This window comes from Drosophila busckii, chromosome 3R (genome assembly GCF_011750605.1).
Source record: "Drosophila busckii strain San Diego stock center, stock number 13000-0081.31 chromosome 3R, ASM1175060v1, whole genome shotgun sequence".
In the NCBI taxonomy this organism is placed as follows: Eukaryota; Metazoa; Arthropoda; class Insecta; order Diptera; family Drosophilidae; genus Drosophila; species Drosophila busckii.
In genome coordinates, this window is record NC_046607.1 from 8,431,028 (window position 1) to 8,450,106 (window position 19,079).

The window sequence follows — 19,079 nt, forward strand, 5'->3', positions numbered from 1 at the left end:
GTGACAACTGTCAACTATAAAGATGCTGTCGATCAACAAAGTTGAGCAAGTGAAGTCGGGCATAAAAGCCAGACAACTACAAATTGCTCTGACCACAAACCAATAAAAAAATATTAAATATTAGAGAGCTAATGGGTAAATACTATTAAATTCCATTGCACGTAAAATAAAGTAAAATTAATGAATAATTTAAATTTAATTTGTATTTAACAAAACTTTTGTTTTAATATCAAGCCTAACAAATTTTTTAGAGCTCAGAGCTTACTAAGAATTTGGTATAGACTTTACTATATAATATGTATACAAAATTATACCCTATAAAAGTTAACTAATGTTTTTGATTTGAGATTCCATAAAATTGATTAAGTAAGTGAAGTCTAATTAAATTAACTCTTTAATAGTAACAATTTTTGTTAAAATGCGCGTTTATTTTTTCTTTTCAATATCCTTACGTCTCCGTCAGATTATTTGTTTAGCAGAATATTCTATCGAATTTTCTGAAGTTTCAAATACATTATTAACAAATATTTAAAAAGCTGCTGATACATTTACATTTTGCAAGAGATTTATTTTGGTTTTATTCAATTTGATTCTATTGAAAAAATGGTTTGATCTCATGTAAAGTAAAATACCCGCCTAGCTTTTATATAAAGAATATGAAATTCTATTGACTTTAGCTGCAGAGCAAAAATATTTCGTTTAATTTATAAGCTTCAATTTCACTCAGGCATGGGGTTGAAGTGTTGGCGTTGTTAATACCTTTCTGGCCTTTTGGGGTCAGTCGAGGCACAGATTTTTTTTTAGCGTGGCATAGCCATTGAAGTAGCCTCAAAAAGCTTTTGGCCACGCCCCTTGCGCTTATTTCGCTTAAAAACTAATTAATCTAAATGGCTATTTTGTTGTTGTTGTTGTTGTTGTGCGTTTTACTATTTTTTGTTGCATTTCTTGCACTGGCGCATAAAAACCAAACCACACACATGCACACACACACACACACACGCTCGTCTGCGGTGCAAAATAAAAGTGGAGTAAACTGTAAGTGAGGGCACTCATTGAAAGCGAAAAACCGAAGCGAGCCACAAGCAATTTGCATGTTTGAAACGCCATGCAAACGGGCGTTGCCCCACCCCCCACCACCTCCCTGGCTGACTGCATTGGCAGCCAAGCGTTAACCTCATCCTGCCATTGGCTAAAACACGAAAGGGGCCGATCCGCAGTATCATGCACAAAATGGGGACAGCGTTAAAGTAGCCTTATCGCTGGGCACACATCGCATCGCATCGCAGCTTGGGGCTCGGGGCAGCTTTAGTGCAACTGCTGCGACTGTCGCTGTCGCTGCTGCTGCTGCTGCTGCTGCCTTCAATGTGGACAGTTTAAAGCAGTTTTATTGACGTATGTCCAGGCGTGGCAACTGCAAGTCACAAGCCTCTAGAATCTGTCCCTATGACTGTGCCTCTGCCGCTGTCTGTTGCGTTGTAAATAAAACTCATACGCCCTGTTGTAATCTGCCCTGCCCCAGCATTTAATGCAATTCATATTTAAAGCAACTAACAAATTCATGTTCAATAATTTACCAGCAATCAATATTACGGAAATAGAACACGCAAATTTACAAGTGTGTGTGTGTGTGTGTGTGAGTAATTGTGTCTGCGAAATGGCAGAGGCGCCATTTTAATTCAATTTTTTTTCGCTTTTTTTGTTGTCGCTTGTCGTTGTCGTTTGCGTTGTATGACAGCTGGCTGACCATGCGTACCATTTTAGCCAAAAGACAGTTATAAATGGTACGCCAAAACTAAATATGCTGCTCTTTGCATCAGTGAGCATTCAAACTATTCGCTTAGAGTAAGCAAATTGCAAGAAATAAATAAATTAAGTTTACTACGCAGCGTTCAAATGAAAATTCTTTGCTTGAAGGCAAAATATATTAAAATATATTTATTTATGTATATTATTATTGGAAGTTGGCAAATAATAATTGTGAGCATTCCAAATATTCAATTTGTATATACATAAGTGAAATGAGAGCAGTCAAATTTCAACTAGTTACCATTATTTGTACTTAATGTCCACTGTGGATTACTAAGCAAATTAATAATTGTAAATAATATTAAAGATTATAAATTAGTGCATATAATTCGAAGAGACTTTTTAGATTATTAAAAAATATGTTCAGCTATTTTCAACAATTTCATAATTAAACTAACTAAGCATTTGTTGATTTCAATGAATCAATTATGAATATGAATATTGTGATATTTGTATTAGAAAATAGTTACAACAATAACTCAGTTAACCAAAAATCATTGAAAATTAATTAAAATAAATATCTTCACTAAATTTTAAGAAGCTATAAATAATCTCACAAGTCAAAATTTATAGAGAAAAGCCACAATTAATTGAAATCCAAAAATAAGTTCAACATTAAAATAAAAATATTCTAATAAGAAATGATAACAATTACAAATCAGTTAAGTTTAGCGTGAAAATAGCTCAGCGCTAAGTTATATATAACAGATTCTAGGACAGCATATGACATTTTGTAAATTAATTAAATTCGACAAATATCTGCGAAAGTTCAATTGCATCATCAATAAAACAGCAGTAAAAAGTAAATAAGTTTATTTTGCATTCATAAAATTTATATTTGCTCTTCATTACTTGCCACTGCATGCTTAGCTATGTAGATCGGTGTTAGTATATATGTAAGCTTGTGTGTGTGTGTGTGTGTGTGTAGTGCCTGCATGCTGGTATTAGTTTGGGGTTTGGCTTTCGTGGCTTTTGGCACATCGTTTATTATGCCAAACGAAAAATGCAATATTTTCTACAGTGCCACTACGTGGCCGACGAAAATATTTACAATTTGGCAGCAGTAGCAGCAGCAGCTTTCTCTGCTTCTCATGCTGCTGCACGCTTAAAAAGCCGGCCGACCAGCCAACAGCTGCTGCGGCTGTGCAATACAAAAAAAATAAAAGTGAAAAACCAAGCGGAAGCCATAAAAGGAAGCGCCATTCCCAACGTGGCAAACCCATGGCAAAGCCATCAGCAGCCGCTGACTGTCGAAGAGCGCGCGCAGTCCATAAAAAAAGAAGAAAGAAAGAGAGCAAGAGAAAGGCCACACACACACACACACCATTCGGCTAAGCTGAAAAGCGGGCAACTTCAATCTTTGAATGTTTTATTTACTGCAAAATCGATATGGTTCTTTTTTTTTATAAGTGTGCATGAGCATGAGTGTCAGTGCTATAACTGCTGGGGCGTGTGGGCATAAGCTGAGACTCACACACACACACGCGCAGCAACCGTAACGAGTTGCATGCAAATTCGTTTTGCCTCTCAACATTTCTTTTCTTTTTGTTGCCTGCCTGCGACTCTTTGACTCTTTGGCGCTAAAATATCGCCTCAGTCTCTGTCTCAGTCTCAGCACAAAAGGCAGCATGGGTAAAATGTCTGTGGCAAATCACACACCACATAATTTGCCGCTGCACTGCGCACACACACACACAGAAACATACACAGACTTAGACATTACGAGACAGCGCATAACGGCTGCCTTGGAATTAGTGAAGCAGCTGTCGTGGGCAGTGAGCTACACAGCTTCAGTTGCTGTTGCTGTTGCTGCTGCTGCTGCTGCTGCTGCCGTGGCCGTTAAGTCCCCAACCACATTACGTATGCATGGCGTTGGCATAAGCATTGGCTTGGGTTTGGGTTTGGCAGCCAGCAGTCTGGTCTGCTTTGGTCTATGGTGTAAATGCTTGAACGGTATGGAAAATTTCTTGTCGTTGCCCTTTTTTCTTTTTGTCTCTAGCTCGACTCTTCGCCCAATGACAGGTTCAATGCTGATTGCGATCACAGTTCCTGGTCATTGGTTGCTTGGCTTTGATAATTCGAAATTTGTATGCCAATCTTCAAATAGTCGCCAAAATGGAATTGATTTTATGCAGATGAGCATGAAATTGTGTCCACGTTGCGAATTTAGCCTGTTTGTCTAAATAAATGGACAAGCCATCTCAAAAGCCAAGCGCGTGACTGTGTCCCAGTCAAAGCTTAAGCCAATTGCTTAGCCACAAAACTTATTACTTAAGGCCAGCGAGCAAAATAACATAAAACTCTTACAAGCACTTTAAATATTTGACTTAATGCTCAGCTTGCATTTGATTTGAAATATACGCGTGCAGTTGACGGATCGTCGGAACGCCACAAGTGCCAGTCAAACCAGCAAACCCGAGAGCGAGCGAATCAAATAAAAAATCGCTGGCAAATTCGCAATGCAAAAATATTTTTTACGTTCAGCCAATAGCTCAATATGCAAACAAACCCCAAAAAAAAGAAGAGAAAAAAAATCAGCATAGAATGTTTCAATATTTTAAACATGCTGCCAAAATGCAGATGATGATGATGATGATGATGATGTTGAACTGGGGGCTATAAGCTGATACATGTCTGAAGCATTGGCAATAACAAAATTGGCCAAAAAGGAAATTGAAGGACAGCCGCAATTCATTGAGTCAAACTCAACTCTCTCTCTGTCTCTGTTTCGCTCGAGCACGTTGAGTATACGCGATGTTATCAGTTTTCATTTGTTTGCATTGCTGAGTAATTTGTGTTTACTGTTGATGTGTTTAGTTTGCAGGCCATGTTCAATGCTCACAACTCATTCTGGCTGCCATGTGAGCTGAAAATTATATGTATATGGTGCTTTATCCTTATGCCATTTGACTGTTATGCGAGAGAGAGAGAGAGCCACACATTGGTTTTGATGTTTTGTTGGGGCCAGCCGGCCAGCCAGCCTTAAGTGGCCCCGGGGAAAATTGCAAATTACTGGTGTAGTTGACTGCAGCTGATGGCAATGCATTTTACAATATGCAATTTGCATTCACAGTTGTTGTTGTTGTCGGCTTTTGTGCAATGCGAATTGATGGCTTAGCTGCTCTAAATAAATATTGACTTAGACGATAAGAGATTGGCTCGAAGAATTATGTTACTACTGTTGGCAATTTATTGATGGCGCTTGTTGGCATACGGGCTTAAGCCATGACCAATGTAGCACGGAGTGTAAAAATCTCATGCATAAGTTTTCATATTATTTACTTGCAAGCAGAGAATAGAGAGAGAGAGAGAGAGAGAGAGAGAAAGCCAGCGGCACGATCTCAAAATTTGTCTATAAATCATCTATGCAATTTTAATTCAAACACAAAAGAATTTCCCAACGTACAAGCCGCACAACACACACACATGGACACACACACACACATAGACACGAGGGCATTGTTAGCATAAACCAATTGTAAAAGCCAAAATAGCGACAAGCAAGCCAGCTAATGCGCTCAATGCGCCCCAAAGCGAGCGACAGAGACAGAGAGAGACTGAGCAGCTGGCACTAGAGCTGAAGCCAACAAAAGCTACTCAAAGCCCGAGCCAAAGGCTTGGGAATAAAGCCAAAATATATAGTATAAATAAACGAATACTAGTGCGTGCGTGTGTGTGTAAAATATTTTGTTTAACGTTTATAGTTTTATGCACTTAAGATAGCAACATACTTTTTTTTTTGTTTTAAACTCAAACTGAAGCAAAGCCAAAGCTAAAGCCAAACTAGGAGCAGCAGCAAAAGCAAAACTTTTACCAATATTTGTAAAAAAGATATTGATTGGCTTGTACACACACACACACACACATACACATGCATAGAGCTTTGCAGCTCCTGTGCTTATGCACATAAATTTATCCTTTCAATAAGACATGCAGCTCCTCTGGTACGCGTTTGCGTTTACATTTCTCCTACCACCATTGCTCAATTCTTTAGGCAAACACACTCACACACTGAGAGAAAGAGAGAGGAAGAGAGGTAGAGAGTGAGAGAGGGAGAGCCGCCCCCAGCTGCTCTTGACTGCTGCATAAGTAAACGTCAGCGGATAAATTGCCACAGTTGTTGCTATAGCCGGAGACGTAGTCAAATTTTTGAGTTTTTCGTGCATGATAACAACTGTGGCAACAGTTTGAGAGCCATTGAAGCAAAGTGCCATGCAAGCATGCATACAGACTTACCAGTTATATGTACATATGCTAGATATATGTATATAAGATGGCTCGACAGTCGGATTTGTTTCTTGTGCAATGCTCAAAGGTTATGTTTGTTTTATGTTAAATGTTCAAACATATTATTGCAACACGATGCTCAGGCGAACTGTTACCAACATATTCGTATTTGCCCACGCACACAAAGACACGCATTTATGTGTGTGTGTGTGTGTGTGTGTTGTTGTTGTTGTGTCTACTGCATGTTGAAATATTCAAACAAAAATGTTATGAAAATATGAACTGATGCTTATCGATTGTGAAATATGAACGAGCTGAGCGCTTGAACTGTTTGCCACTGCCTGGGGGGTGTTGGGTGGGGGCAGCAATCATGCAATGCTTGACACACACACACACACACACACACATGCATTGGCTTGCATACATTTGCATGGCGTTTAATTTGTTAGCACAATCAAAACCAACGTTGGGCGGCTTCAACATTTCTGTCGCTGTGTGTGTTGCCGACAGACACACATACACACACACATACATGTGCATGTCTGCGTGTGTGTTGTTTCGTGCCATGTTAGTTTGTTTGTTTGCGTGCCAGCTGAAAAGCCCAATCGCCATTCCAAACTCGCATCCCTTGCCCCGGGCGCAATTGCAGCCGAAAATTCCTTTGGTAGCTAATAAATATTAAAGTTTAATTAAATATGCTTTTTTGCCAATATTTATGTGCGTATCGATTCGCAGCAGAGCTAGCACAGCTCGAGGGCCTGCACCAATGCAATTTTGCTGTTGGTCAGCGCCATAAATTGCAACCTTGAAGCTAAAGCCAAAGCCGCAGCTAAAGGCCATTAAAATATTTCTTGTTCGCCCTCTGCCACTTTTTTCTTAAATACGCTAGCAAAATGGCAGTAGTTTGCTTTTAAGACTTTGTAGCAGCAGCAGCAGCCCGAGCTTAAAGTCTTAAGTTCATTTTTTTTTTTGAGAAAACTGTTGGCAGTGCAACTAAAGTGCGGCATTACTTTTTGCTTTTGCTTTTGCTTGGGGTTGGCTAAACTAAAACTCATATTAAAAATTGACTTTTATCGTGATTTACAATCAAGTTGGCCTTTTTTAAATGCCGCGGTCGACATGCGGGCTGGCCTGCTTAACCGACAGCCAAGTTGCTCTTGTTGCTGTTGCGGTTGCGCCAAGTTTCGCACACACACACACATGGTCGGACGGAGGGACGGACGAACATATTTCTTTCGTGGCTTAACTTAGATGCGCGCATAGTTAAAGCTGCCAGCTCTGACGCCCAACGTCCGACACGTGGTCGTGGCGGCGTTGGCAAAATCCGTTTTATCTGTAATGCCAACTGCCACACCCAAAGCATAAACTGCACGCTGATGTTCTTAAGCGGCCGCATCAGTCGCTCAGTCGCTCAGTCGCTGCTCTGCACTCAGCATTTTTTTATTCGCTTCATATTTCTGGTTTGAATTTCTTACAGCATTTAATTTGCGCCCTTTCGGGTTGTTGGGGGGTCACTTGTTATCAAAGTTGCTAGATAAGTTTAAATTGCAAAAGATAAATTGAATTATGTGCTGCCAGTTCACGCACATAAATTGCAAAGGGCTTAAGTTATTTATACAACTTTTCTACTTTTTATCTGTTTAATTGCAGAGACTGTCGCGTTGTGCGCGATCCACAGACGCTGAAATCAAAGGGCTATGGATTTGTGAGCTTTGTCAAGAAATCGGTAAGCATAAAACTTTCTTTAAAGCGCCCACGCCCATACGCACATAATAAAAACAACTTGTGGGCTAAGATTTAATGCAGGGCGAACGTAAAACAGATTTAATACACTGGGCTAGGCGGCTCGGCAACTCGGCGGCTCGGCCTAGAGTCACGCACGTTGGGCCACTTTTTACGCACAGATGCAGCAAATCTCACGGCTCCGCTGGGAGTACTGAAAACATTTACACATCATCTTCAATATGTTTAAACCGCAGATGATAAGGGTACAAAATAACTCTCAGCGATTTATGCGTGCGTGTGTGTGTGTGTGTGTGTGTGAGTGCAAAATGGCGTGCGCTTGTGTGCTGCGATTGAATTTCATGTGCTTAATAGGTAGAAAATTCGACAAAGCCGTAAGTTGACGCCACGGACAGACAGACAGACAGTCAGTCCTGCAGGTTAAGGATCAAAGGCGCACGCAAAGCTGCGTACAAGGCAGCCAGGCAGAAAAAATGCTCAATCCACATGCTCGAAGCCGAAGAGAGTTGAGCAATGTGGAAAATCAAAGCCAAATCAGTGCTCAATGCAGTCAATGCCAACAACAAGAGAGCGAGACAGAGAGAGAGCGAGAGCGAAAGCGAGTGCGAGCGTTAAAGCCAAAGGCGTTACAAGTCAACTACGCAGCAAATGTTGAAAATTAATAATTAAATTTGTAGCCTGCCCAAAGCAATGTGTCTTCTTGGCTTGGGCGTAGTCGTAGGCGTAGAGCCATTTGTAAGCCTCGTTTGACAGCCAGCCCACAGACTGTCTGAAAATATTCAACATAATCCCGGACACTTAGACGTCGACATGCCCCGCGGCCCACGGTCACGTGTGTTAAACACACATCAAAAGTCGCATACGCAATGCATTGTGGCGTATACGCAATTTAAGCTGCTTGCGCCCCGTTATGTGTCAAAAACAACGCTGGCGCTAACTAGTTAACTTTTTTGTGTGTTGCACACAGCGCATCAAGCGTTTGGTTCGGTGAGGGGGGGTTGAGGGGGTAGCGACAAAAATTTCGAACTTTCTCGATTAGTTTCGATGCGAGCGAAAGCAAATGAAAATGCAAGAAAAACAAACGCGCTACAAATAGCAAACTCAAATATTTCAAATTAAGTTTCTCGACATGAGTTTTGCACACACACACGCACACACACACACACACATGCGCGCTTGCTCTGCCCCGCACACTGCGCTGCTCCGTCGCCCGTCGCTTGCAGCTGATTTAATGCAAATTTTATTTATGCGAAAAGTTTTATTAAATTTTTGTGCAAAGTTTATATATTTTCTGTGGTTTTGCGGAAATTGAAAAGTTATTTTTCGAATGGCTTACTGCACACACACACAGAAATACACACACAGACATACATACCACATACGCTGGTGTGTGCATGTGCATTACGATTGCCAGCGCCGAAGCGGAAAAGGAAGAAACATTTTCTTCATTTTGCGCTTCCGGTAGGGCATGAAATTTTCCCAATCGCCACCCACCATCCAGCACCCACCACTCAGCAGCTTTGCATAATGCGAACGACAACAAAGCTGCTCACAAGAACGAGCTCTCTCAAAATTGTTTGGCAACATGCTTTAAATAAACACCAGGCAGCCAAATGCTGCTGCTGCCGTCGCTGCCGCTGCCGCTGCTGCCAGCGTTCTACATAAATTGCCATAATTTAATAATCATCAAGGCACAACGAGTCAAGTGCCTGCCTCACTGCGTGTCATTAGCAGCATAAATCGCAACAACAACAACAGCAAGTGCGCTGTAGTTGCTTCACTTCTTTTCTTTTTTTTTTTGAGTATTGCCGCAAACATTAGCAGCAATAAACATGTCGATGCAGCAGCGAACAGACACCAGACAAGACAGCAGCAGCGCCAGCTTAGCAGCTGCTTTCCCACAGCTAATGGCAGCAGCCAACGTCGCAGGCTGGCGTCACTTATTGTCACACATAATATTAACATATTATTGCATGCCGGCGACAATATGACAGTGTGAAAATACACATGCTTACGTACATCGGGGCGTATGAGCAACAGCTCAAATAACTTAAGCCGCACGCCGACTGTTGCGCCTTGTTTTGCATTCCAAGTGGCAACTTGACATCCTTGCAGCTGGCATAACTTAAGCGCAGCAACTATGAAGTAATAACTATTATTATTTATGTAAAGTTAATACTTTCGTAAGCCTCGACAGTTACACAGAAAGCGACTTTATTTATTTGAATTTATTTCACACAATTTAAGGCTTATCAAATTATTTACATAAAACACACTTGAGTCAGTTGACTAAATTTAAATTTATTAATAACCCAGACAATGTCTAAGGTCAACACTAAACTCTATTAAATTACACTAGACTACTGATTATTATGTCAAGCTGTCTGATGTTTATTTTTTTATAATTCTGCTAATCAATTGATTCGATATAAAAAAGTTATTCTGTCAAAATCCAAAAACTATTTAAAATTATTATAAAACCTGCCTCTTGGTAAAAAAAACAATCATTTATTTTGTAAGTTTAAGCAATTTGCTTCATTCTCCGAAGCCAAAGAAAATAAAATTCTTTACAGCTGTTTTCACAAATATTCTGTAATTTTTAATATACACTTCAAATTGAAAGGGGAAGCATAAGCATCTCACTGTTTCTCTCTTTAATAAACATCACTAAGCCTTTTGCATATTTCTATGTAAGGGCAATTGGAGACTTAAGGCCAGAATGCATTTAAAAGATAAAAGGCCGCAAAGCTTATAACGTTTTTAATACTAAATATATCAAATAATGCGCTAAGAGCGGATCAGTTAATTCGACATATAAACATAACAGTTTTTGATTCAATTGCTTGCAACATTATTTGCTCTGTGTATTCTGCTTAACAATTTAAGGCTGAATGCTTAAAGCTCAACTTGACTTTAAGTAAAGCAGGAAGTCTAAAAGGCTGCTGTAAATTCGCTGAAGCACACCGGACGCTAGTTATAAATATAAATGGCCTGAACATTCATTTTATGTTTTCCATAATAATTCAGAAACTAGTGATTTGAAAGGCCTGTAACGGTCGGACCCACACACCAACACACGCATAAAGCTTTTGCTTCAGGCAAAGGCGGCAAGTATAAAAAATAGAAAACGAAAAAAATGGCACACAGCAGAGCAAAAAGCAACAAGAAAGAAAGCAAAAAAAAATAACTAAAATACACAAATAAATCCCCTGGAATTATGTCTTGACAAAAATGCGCTCTTGCGTGAAATACTGATTTCTAGTCCCACTTTTGACTGGCCCCACTGACTGGCCGCAATGCCTTTTGCTGTAGCCGGAGCTGAAGCTGAAGCTGAAGCTTTTGTTGTTGCCACGAAGTGTGTCTAAGCATTGGTCAAGCATCGAAAACGTTTTGGCCTAAACAGCATTGAAAACTGTGTGCTATTTTTTTGCGTTTTGCTTTTCTTTTTTCGCTCTTGACTAGACAGGAAGGCAGTTGAAGCATTGCAAACTCATACATCATCAACATTTCTCCGCTCCCCTCGCTCCTCGCCACAGTTTAAAATGCGACAAATGGCACAGTCACATGCACAGTGTGTAAACGATTTGCCACTTGAGTTGTTCTATAAATATTAAAAAGAATAAAAATTCCAGTGAAAAACTTAAAGTAGAGCAGAGCATACAAAGAACTCAAGCAATCGGTTTGCTGCTCTGTGTGTGGTTTGCGCTTAAAGCCACTGACGAGCCAAGGCTTTGACGCTTATCTAAATAGCCACGTTAATGAATCTGAGCAAAGAACAACATAAAACCAGCTTAGAGTCCGAACTGCTGAACCTTTTAGCTTCATGATGTTCGCTTGGCTGCTAAACAAGTGGACGATACAGCAGAGAGAACTTAGGACGCTACGCACTAAATACCGGTGCGTCTTTTACCTTTGCAAGACACCAGCAAAAAAAAAAGGTACCAAATACTTATTTGGCTTGGCGTGCAAGTGTATTTGTGCGGGGATTATCCTCTTTTTGTGTGTGTGTGTGTGTGTGTGTCTGTTGACTTTGCCCTTTTTTATTTTGTTTTTTTGCTGCAGCATTTTTTTTCTGTTAACGTCTTTGCTGTTTGGTCCCTTTTGCGTTTGGCACAAACCATTTCCTTATTGTTTTAATAAACATTTAAAATGTCTTGCTCTCGACTTATGTCAGCCACTGCTGCTGCTGCTGCTGTTAGTGGTGGTGCTGCTGTTGGTGGTGGTTATGCTGCCTCAGAAACCAAAATCCAAATCCAAATGAAAAGTATGACAAAACCCTTTTAAACCACTTAAAAATTCTTCAAGTTACTTTACGTTTCTTCATTCGCCTAATGAAGGTATTTCGCCTTTTTTGGTTTTGTTTCATGTGCAAACTTTTACCCACATTCAGACAGCACGACGGCAGCGACAGCGACGGCGTCTCCATCGCCGTAAAGGGTTATCAAGCAATCAATATTTACAAAGGCATAGGTCTAAAAAGTTGAACATCAAATTGAATTTAGAGCTAAAATGTTCTTTAAATGTGCGTCCGAAAGTTTTGTCAAATTAATTAACTGCGAGCGCAAAGGCGAAACTTGTCGCTTACTAAACAACCTAAGACAAGCGACTGTCAACCAGCAACGAGCAACCAGCAGCATTGACTTTTAAGCAGCATTTAATTAATTAAGGTGGATCTTACATGCAGCGCTCATAAGTAGGCAATGCTATTGCAAGCTGCCTCCGCTATTAGCTGCAAATTGGCCATACGCAATTAATTAATTTGGAAGCCAAGCCACAACAACTGACAACTCAAGCATACACCGAATGAGCCAAAATGGCAGTTGGCAAACTCGTCACAACGAAATGGAGTTGGGGTTATTAGCACCGAAACTTTTCAATTAGTTGTGCACATTTTTTGGATCAACCATTTGTCAGTCCATTGTTCGTGTTGTTGTTGTTGTGTGCCAAGTTGGCAACGGACTTTCATAAATAGTTTGCCAAGTTATTGCCCATGCAAAGTCGTGGTGTCATATTGTGGTATTTAACAGTCACTTGGCTAAGTAAAATTAGTTAAAGGCCACCGCCTGCAACTTTTCTACTTCAACTCGGCACAGACGTCTCTGTTTACAGCTTTTGCAGTTCATATGCAGCAGCAGCGGCAGCCAGCAAATGTTTTCTAAGCAATTTACCAGCAAAATGATTGATAAACTTTTGGCTGCCACACAAAAGACTCTAAAAAACGAAATAAAACTGCTTGGCTGCAACTTTTATTTATTTTTTGTTGTTGTTGCTGTTGCTGCCCAAAGTTTTCGCAAACAAGCTGACCGTTTGTTAAGACAATTTCCGTTGACACATACCAAAGGCAATGGCAATTGACAGAGCAGCAAGTTTGCTGCACTTCCCAGTGCCAAGCGTCTGCACTTGAAGTGCCTGTCAACAGAGCAAACTGTACATGCCACACAACAACGACTTAAAACAAATTAAATAATGTAACGTGGTAGCGGCTTTAAGTTGCCCCCAAAGAGCGCTTGGCTGATAAGTTGAATGTGAAGCATATAAATAGCTCTCGATGCCAATGGGCAAGCAGGTATATCCAGCATGCTCTAAGGCTCCACTTGCTGCTGCTCCTGCTTCTCCTGCTGCTGCTGCTGTTGTGTTGCAATCAACGATGCGTATCGGTTAAAAAATGTAAAATTTATAGTTTATGCAAATATGAAAAATGCAACTGGCAATGCATAAAAATGCGCACGCACGCAAACTGCGTGACATTACCAAGGCAATCACACATACACACACACACATGCAGCACCGCATACACTCAATTTAAATTATGGACAAAGTTGCGCGACAGTTGCTTGGTTTATCGCTCTGGGCCGCCACTCAATTGTTGACTTTTGACTCGAGTGGGTTTAATTTAAAGCAACGAAAAAATATAAATAAATTTCATATAAGTTATGCAGACAGCCAAATACGCTACGATGCAAATACAAAAATAGAAGAAAGGAAATTAAAAGGAAGCTGCTAACATTTTCATAACAAATTGCAGTAATAGCTCATTTAGCAATTAAACTTTTGCGTATATAAATATATTTAAACAAATATTTAAGCAAATCAGACACTAGAATGATTGTAGCATAACAAATTATAGCAAGGACTGCAAATTTAAATCGTTGATGAATTTAAATTAAGCAATTTGAGCAACAAAGTTTATTATAATTGTTTAATATTAAACTGAACTGCTTGTAGTTTACTTATACTTCTTGTGCGGTTTGCCCTTAATAATTTGCCTTAAATTTACATCAATATTAAAGTCTATAATTAAAACTTTAAACTACAATTATAGCTCTCCCAATAGAATTATTAGAGCATTCCAAATCAAGCAAAAATATATATATTTTTTGTTTTTGGTTGTAACTATAGTTTAGTTGGAGTCGGCTCAGCACGTAGTGCTTAGCTTAAAAATGCAGTAGGGCAAACCTCGTTGCAGGTGATTCGCGGCTAATGTCGCCAAGCTTAGCACGAGTCTTGCCTTTGGCTTTGCCTTTGCCTTTGGCTTGCACCGCAGAACGTGCAATGAGCAGGCACCGCAAATAGCAGCAAACGCCATTAGGGCTGGGTTACATGGCTGTTGCTGTTGGCTCTGTGGATTGCCGCAAGTAAATTGCCATGTGCGCTTTCAGCAGTCTGCATGCTACAACAGCAGAGCGAGAGAGAGAGAGAGGGATAGAGAGGGGGAGGCGGGTAGAGCAAGTTTGCGGCAAGTTGCAATCATGGCCTCTGCGCAAGTATGTATCACGTTTGATACGCACGAAATACCTTTTTAGCGAAATTGAAATTATAATTTGTGCATGTCCTTGCACAAGCGAGAGGCAGAAACAGAGAGAGAGACAGGGCGCAACTTTAAAGTGCATGACAGGCTGGCAGCAGCCAACCGCTAGCGAGAATCAAAAGAGCGCCGCAAGTTGTTGTCGCATTGTGGTCGCCGTCGACGTCGTCGTCGTCAGCCGAAAGGAGCAACTTTTGCGCCGAACTGGGCTGCAATTGTTTTTTCTTCAACACTTTTCGCAAGCTGTTTTGTTGATGTTTTCGAACTAAGCTAAGTAAGCGGCTTAACCGGCTAGACAAACCGTAGCAAATTGCGCTGAGCTTTTAGCTAATTGCCATTGCCATTTAATTTTCGACTACTCGTTCGTTTATTTTTCGCTTGCAGGAGGCCGAAACCGCCATCAACGCCATGAACGGACAATGGCTCGGCTCGCGCTCAATACGCACCAACTGGGCCACGCGTAAACCGCCAGCCACCAAGGCAGAGAGTGAGTAGCAAATGCTTATCTTTGCATCGCAGCCCACCCGGCACTCCATACCCATCTCTTGTGATTTACAGTGAATCTGAAGCCGTTGACCTTTGATGAGGTCTACAACCAGAGCAGCCCCACCAATTGCACTGTCTACTGTGGCGGCATCAATGGCGCGCTCTCCGGCTTTCTGAACGAGGATATATTGCAAAAGACCTTCGCACCGTTTGGCAACATACAAGAGATACGCGTCTTTAAGGACAAGGGCTATGCATTTGTGCGGTGAGTAGCGGAAACATGACGTATACGTAATATGAAATGCCAAACAACAAAGCAAATCATGAACTAAATAGTAATTTTAAGTTTTTGTGCTATATCTCCCATATGAGGCTTATTGATTAACGAAAGTAATTCAAAAAAATAATATACATAAATTTGGCATATGGATGATAGTGAGGAGTTAACAGATTTAGAGCCTAGCCAAAGCAGTTTAACATAAACGCTCGATAGATTTTCACGTGCAGTCTTTGAAATTAAATTACTTACATATTTTATTTATTGGGACTATTAAGTTACGTTGAAGAAGAACAAGAAGTTGCCACCATTCATAGAAATGTGTGACACCAACTCGAAGCTGGCTTTAGATCTTATTTTATATTTTGTTAAGATATTTATTAACTGAGGGAACTTTAAATTGTATTTCAGGGGTAGTCATGATTAGTCTCCTGAGAGTGGATTGACTTTTAAGTTCCAGCGTTTGCACTACTCTGCAAGCGTATCAGGATATTTTTGCAGTCCATTGGCTACTTCTATGTGACAGCGATGTCATCTACATAGGTCGCATAAAGTGTCTTGGAGGGAGCTCTCATATGTTGCCAGTTTGGGCTGGGTATATCGGCAGTATACAGCGAATAGAGCAGAGGTCCAAGATCAATGCCCTGTGGGACTTTTATTGGAGTAAATTTATAGAATGAAGATAGGATAACATTAGCTGGAGAAAATAGACTAAAGAATTATGCAAAGTAGATTTGAATTTAATAAGTTCATGCCATCTATGCAATAAATAATAATTAATACTTGTAGTCAGCCCAGTCTATATAAATAATTCTATATTTATACTTCAAATAATAGTAAATATTTATTAAGTATACGTACATTCAACAAATATTATTAGTAATGGACAGAGGCTTACTCCATAGCTTAGTATGAAGTATTTAGCTTATGAGTTTATTACTGACGACCATTCGTTTTGGTTAGTCCTTGCTACTATTGACTGTCTTAAAGGACGAGCTGTTCGTAGCCTCGTCTATCTTTCTAGTTGTTCTTCTACTGCATGTAGATTGAGATCACTATGGTGTGCGGCGGGACTGTTTGCGTACCAGCGACAATTGGTTACGTGTTTCTGCTTTTGTAGCTGATTTAAATATTTTTTAAATTTTGTATGCTGCTTGGGGCAGTTCGCGTTGTCTGGTCCAGGCGCCAATGCAGCTTTGTTAGCAAAATGGGGGGCAGATCGCAGCTGCCGCCACGAATGCTGATAGCGCTTTAATGGCAAAGCGTTTGGCTGCGCGGCGAGTGGGGCTGGGCGACTTAACTAGCAAAACCCAAATGGGGCGCAACGCATTGCAGCAACTTGCACGCCTTTGTGCGCTGTCCGAAACTCATTTAAAAGTGGCAGAGAGTGAGAGAAGGAGAGTGGGGAGTGTGGATTGGCATTGTTTGGCGTTTTGTAACATAATGAGCTTGGGGACTACAAGTGGTCTCTGTTTGCCGCTGGCGTCGCATTTGCTGCAACAAGCGTAAGTGCAGCTGCTGTTGCTGCTGCTGCTGCTGCTGCAACAGCAACACAATTCCTCAGACGCTTGTACCATTTTAACGCTCCAAGCTGCTAACACAAGTTTGGCTCAAGCCAAAGACCCTCGCCCCCTTTGTTGTTATTGTTTCTGTTTTTGTTTTGGTTGAGAGGGTTAGCTGGAAACTTAAGCAGGTCAATCTGTAGCCCAAGTCCCACAGCAAATTAGCCAGAGCTACAACTTTGCACTGACTGCTGTAAATATTCGTACAGATTCTCCACCAAAGAGGCGGCCACACACGCTATCGTTGCTGTCAATAACACGGAAATCAACCAGCAGCCGGTGAAGTGTGCGTGGGGCAAGGAGAGCGGCGATCCCAATCACATGTCCGCCATTGCCGGCCAGGCCATAGCACAAGGATTCCCCTTCGGTTCGGCTGCGGCCGCAGCTGCTGCCGCCGCCGCCGCGTACGGACAGCAAGTGGCCGGCTACTGGTATCCACCGGCTCCCACATATCCCACAGCAGCGCCAGCCGGCACCTTGCAGCCAGGACAGTTCCTCCAAGGCATACAGGGCTTCACCTATGGCCAGTTCGCAGGCTATCAGCAGGCCAGCTACATGGGGTAAGACACTTGTAAAAAGCAATTAATATTTTGATGACTTGACGAACGTCTCTCTGTATCTTAGCATGGGCGTTGTGCCCGGCACTTGGCAGAGCGTGCCGGCCCAGCCGCAATTGACTAGCGCGGCAGCCGCTGCTGCTGCAGCTCCGCAGTTAACACAGAGCGTGCCACAGGCGGCTGGCGTGGTGGCCTATCCCATGCAACAGTTTCAGGTTAGTCCGCAGGTAAGTGTCGGCATGCGTGTGTGTGCGTGACTGTGTCCGTGTGTGTGCTCAGCTTGCAGCTCTTTGCTCTTGCAGTTGGCAGAGGGACGAGTGGCTGGCGCCGCCGAGTCTGCTGGTGTAGCTGCCATGAGCGGTGGCCATGTATCCCACACAGCAGCAGCAGCAGCAACTGGAGCAGCCACCTGGCGGCGATTATGTGAAGGAGCCGCGCTACCAGCAACAACAGCAACAACAACAGCAAGCACAACAGCAACAGCAACAACGCCAACAGCAACTGCAGCCAACACAAGCGCAGTACTACGACTTGCAGCAGCAGCAGCAACAACAACAACAGCAGCAACAATACCAACAAAAACAGCAACAGCAAACACACTATGCAACTGCAGCACAACTGTATTATCCGCAGACTCAGTGGGTGATGCCGCATCAAGAGCAGCAACAGCCGCAACAGCAGCAGCAACAATTGCAGCTGCAACCACCACCAACAGTAAATCAATTAAATCAAGTTTATGGAGTTGCCGAAATGTACAAAGATTGAAATTCATCTGCTTCGTCAACAGCTAACAAATAAAATATTTAATTGTTGCTAACGAGTTGAGAGCAACTGAAATTGCATGAAGCCAAAAATTCAATAAAGTCTAAATTCTTCTGTGTGTTGTGTTTATAAGTTTGGCAGCTAGAGCAGCAGAGAGTCTAAATTGTTAATTTTATAAACAACATAAATTGCATTGACTGAATTGAAAGACAAAATTTTGTTTCGCATTTAACTGCAAAATATCAAAAATTATTATGGCATCAACCCCAAAACTTATTTCTGAATTCTAGTCAAAGGAACCAAAGAAACGAAAGCAACATAGCAAAGCGTACCAAAGTTAAGTAAATTGCAAGCAACTTAAATAGTTAAATGTAAAGAAAAACAAAAAAACAGTCAAAGCGTAGTAAATGTGCACATAAGCGTAGTTCGAATTAGGATTAAGGCAAAAACACGCAAAATATGTTAAACTAAAGTAAAATAAAATCAGCTGCATGACATAAAAACAAAGCAAACAAACGATAAAAAAAAACAAATGATTGTAGTCTGTAGACTTCTACAATTTAAGCAGCAAAGTGTATGAAGTGGCAAAGTTTATCCTGCCAAGCAAAATTAATGTAAATTGTTAAGAACTCAATGCGCAAAAACCGCTACAAGAGGCAAACTTAGTGAAAATATTTAGAGAATGATGAAAGTGAAATATATATGAAAAAAAAAATCGTAATATATATATATACTATATAAAAAACACACAAGTAAAGCAGCGTCCATGACGTCATGTGCAACGTGTAGCAAAAGCAAAAACTACAAAGTTTAGTCAATGTTTAGTTAAGATTGTAACTGTAACTATAAATACT

At 41.0% G+C, this 19,079-nt stretch overlaps 1 protein-coding gene across 1 annotated transcript in view; it reads left to right on the forward strand.

Moving 5' to 3' along the window:
- LOC108603985 (protein elav) overlaps window positions 1-19,079 on the forward strand; it is an 80,398-nt gene extending 61,319 nt beyond the window's left edge. The window contains exons 3-8 of the mRNA XM_017993214.2: window positions 7,684-7,759; window positions 14,966-15,068; window positions 15,140-15,332; window positions 17,116-17,466; window positions 17,531-17,690; window positions 17,766-19,079. Of these exons, the coding sequence (XP_017848703.2) occupies window positions 7,684-7,759; window positions 14,966-15,068; window positions 15,140-15,332; window positions 17,116-17,466; window positions 17,531-17,690; window positions 17,766-18,254 (1,372 nt within the window). The 3' untranslated portion in view covers window positions 18,255-19,079. The remainder of the gene's footprint in view (window positions 1-7,683; window positions 7,760-14,965; window positions 15,069-15,139; window positions 15,333-17,115; window positions 17,467-17,530; window positions 17,691-17,765) is intronic.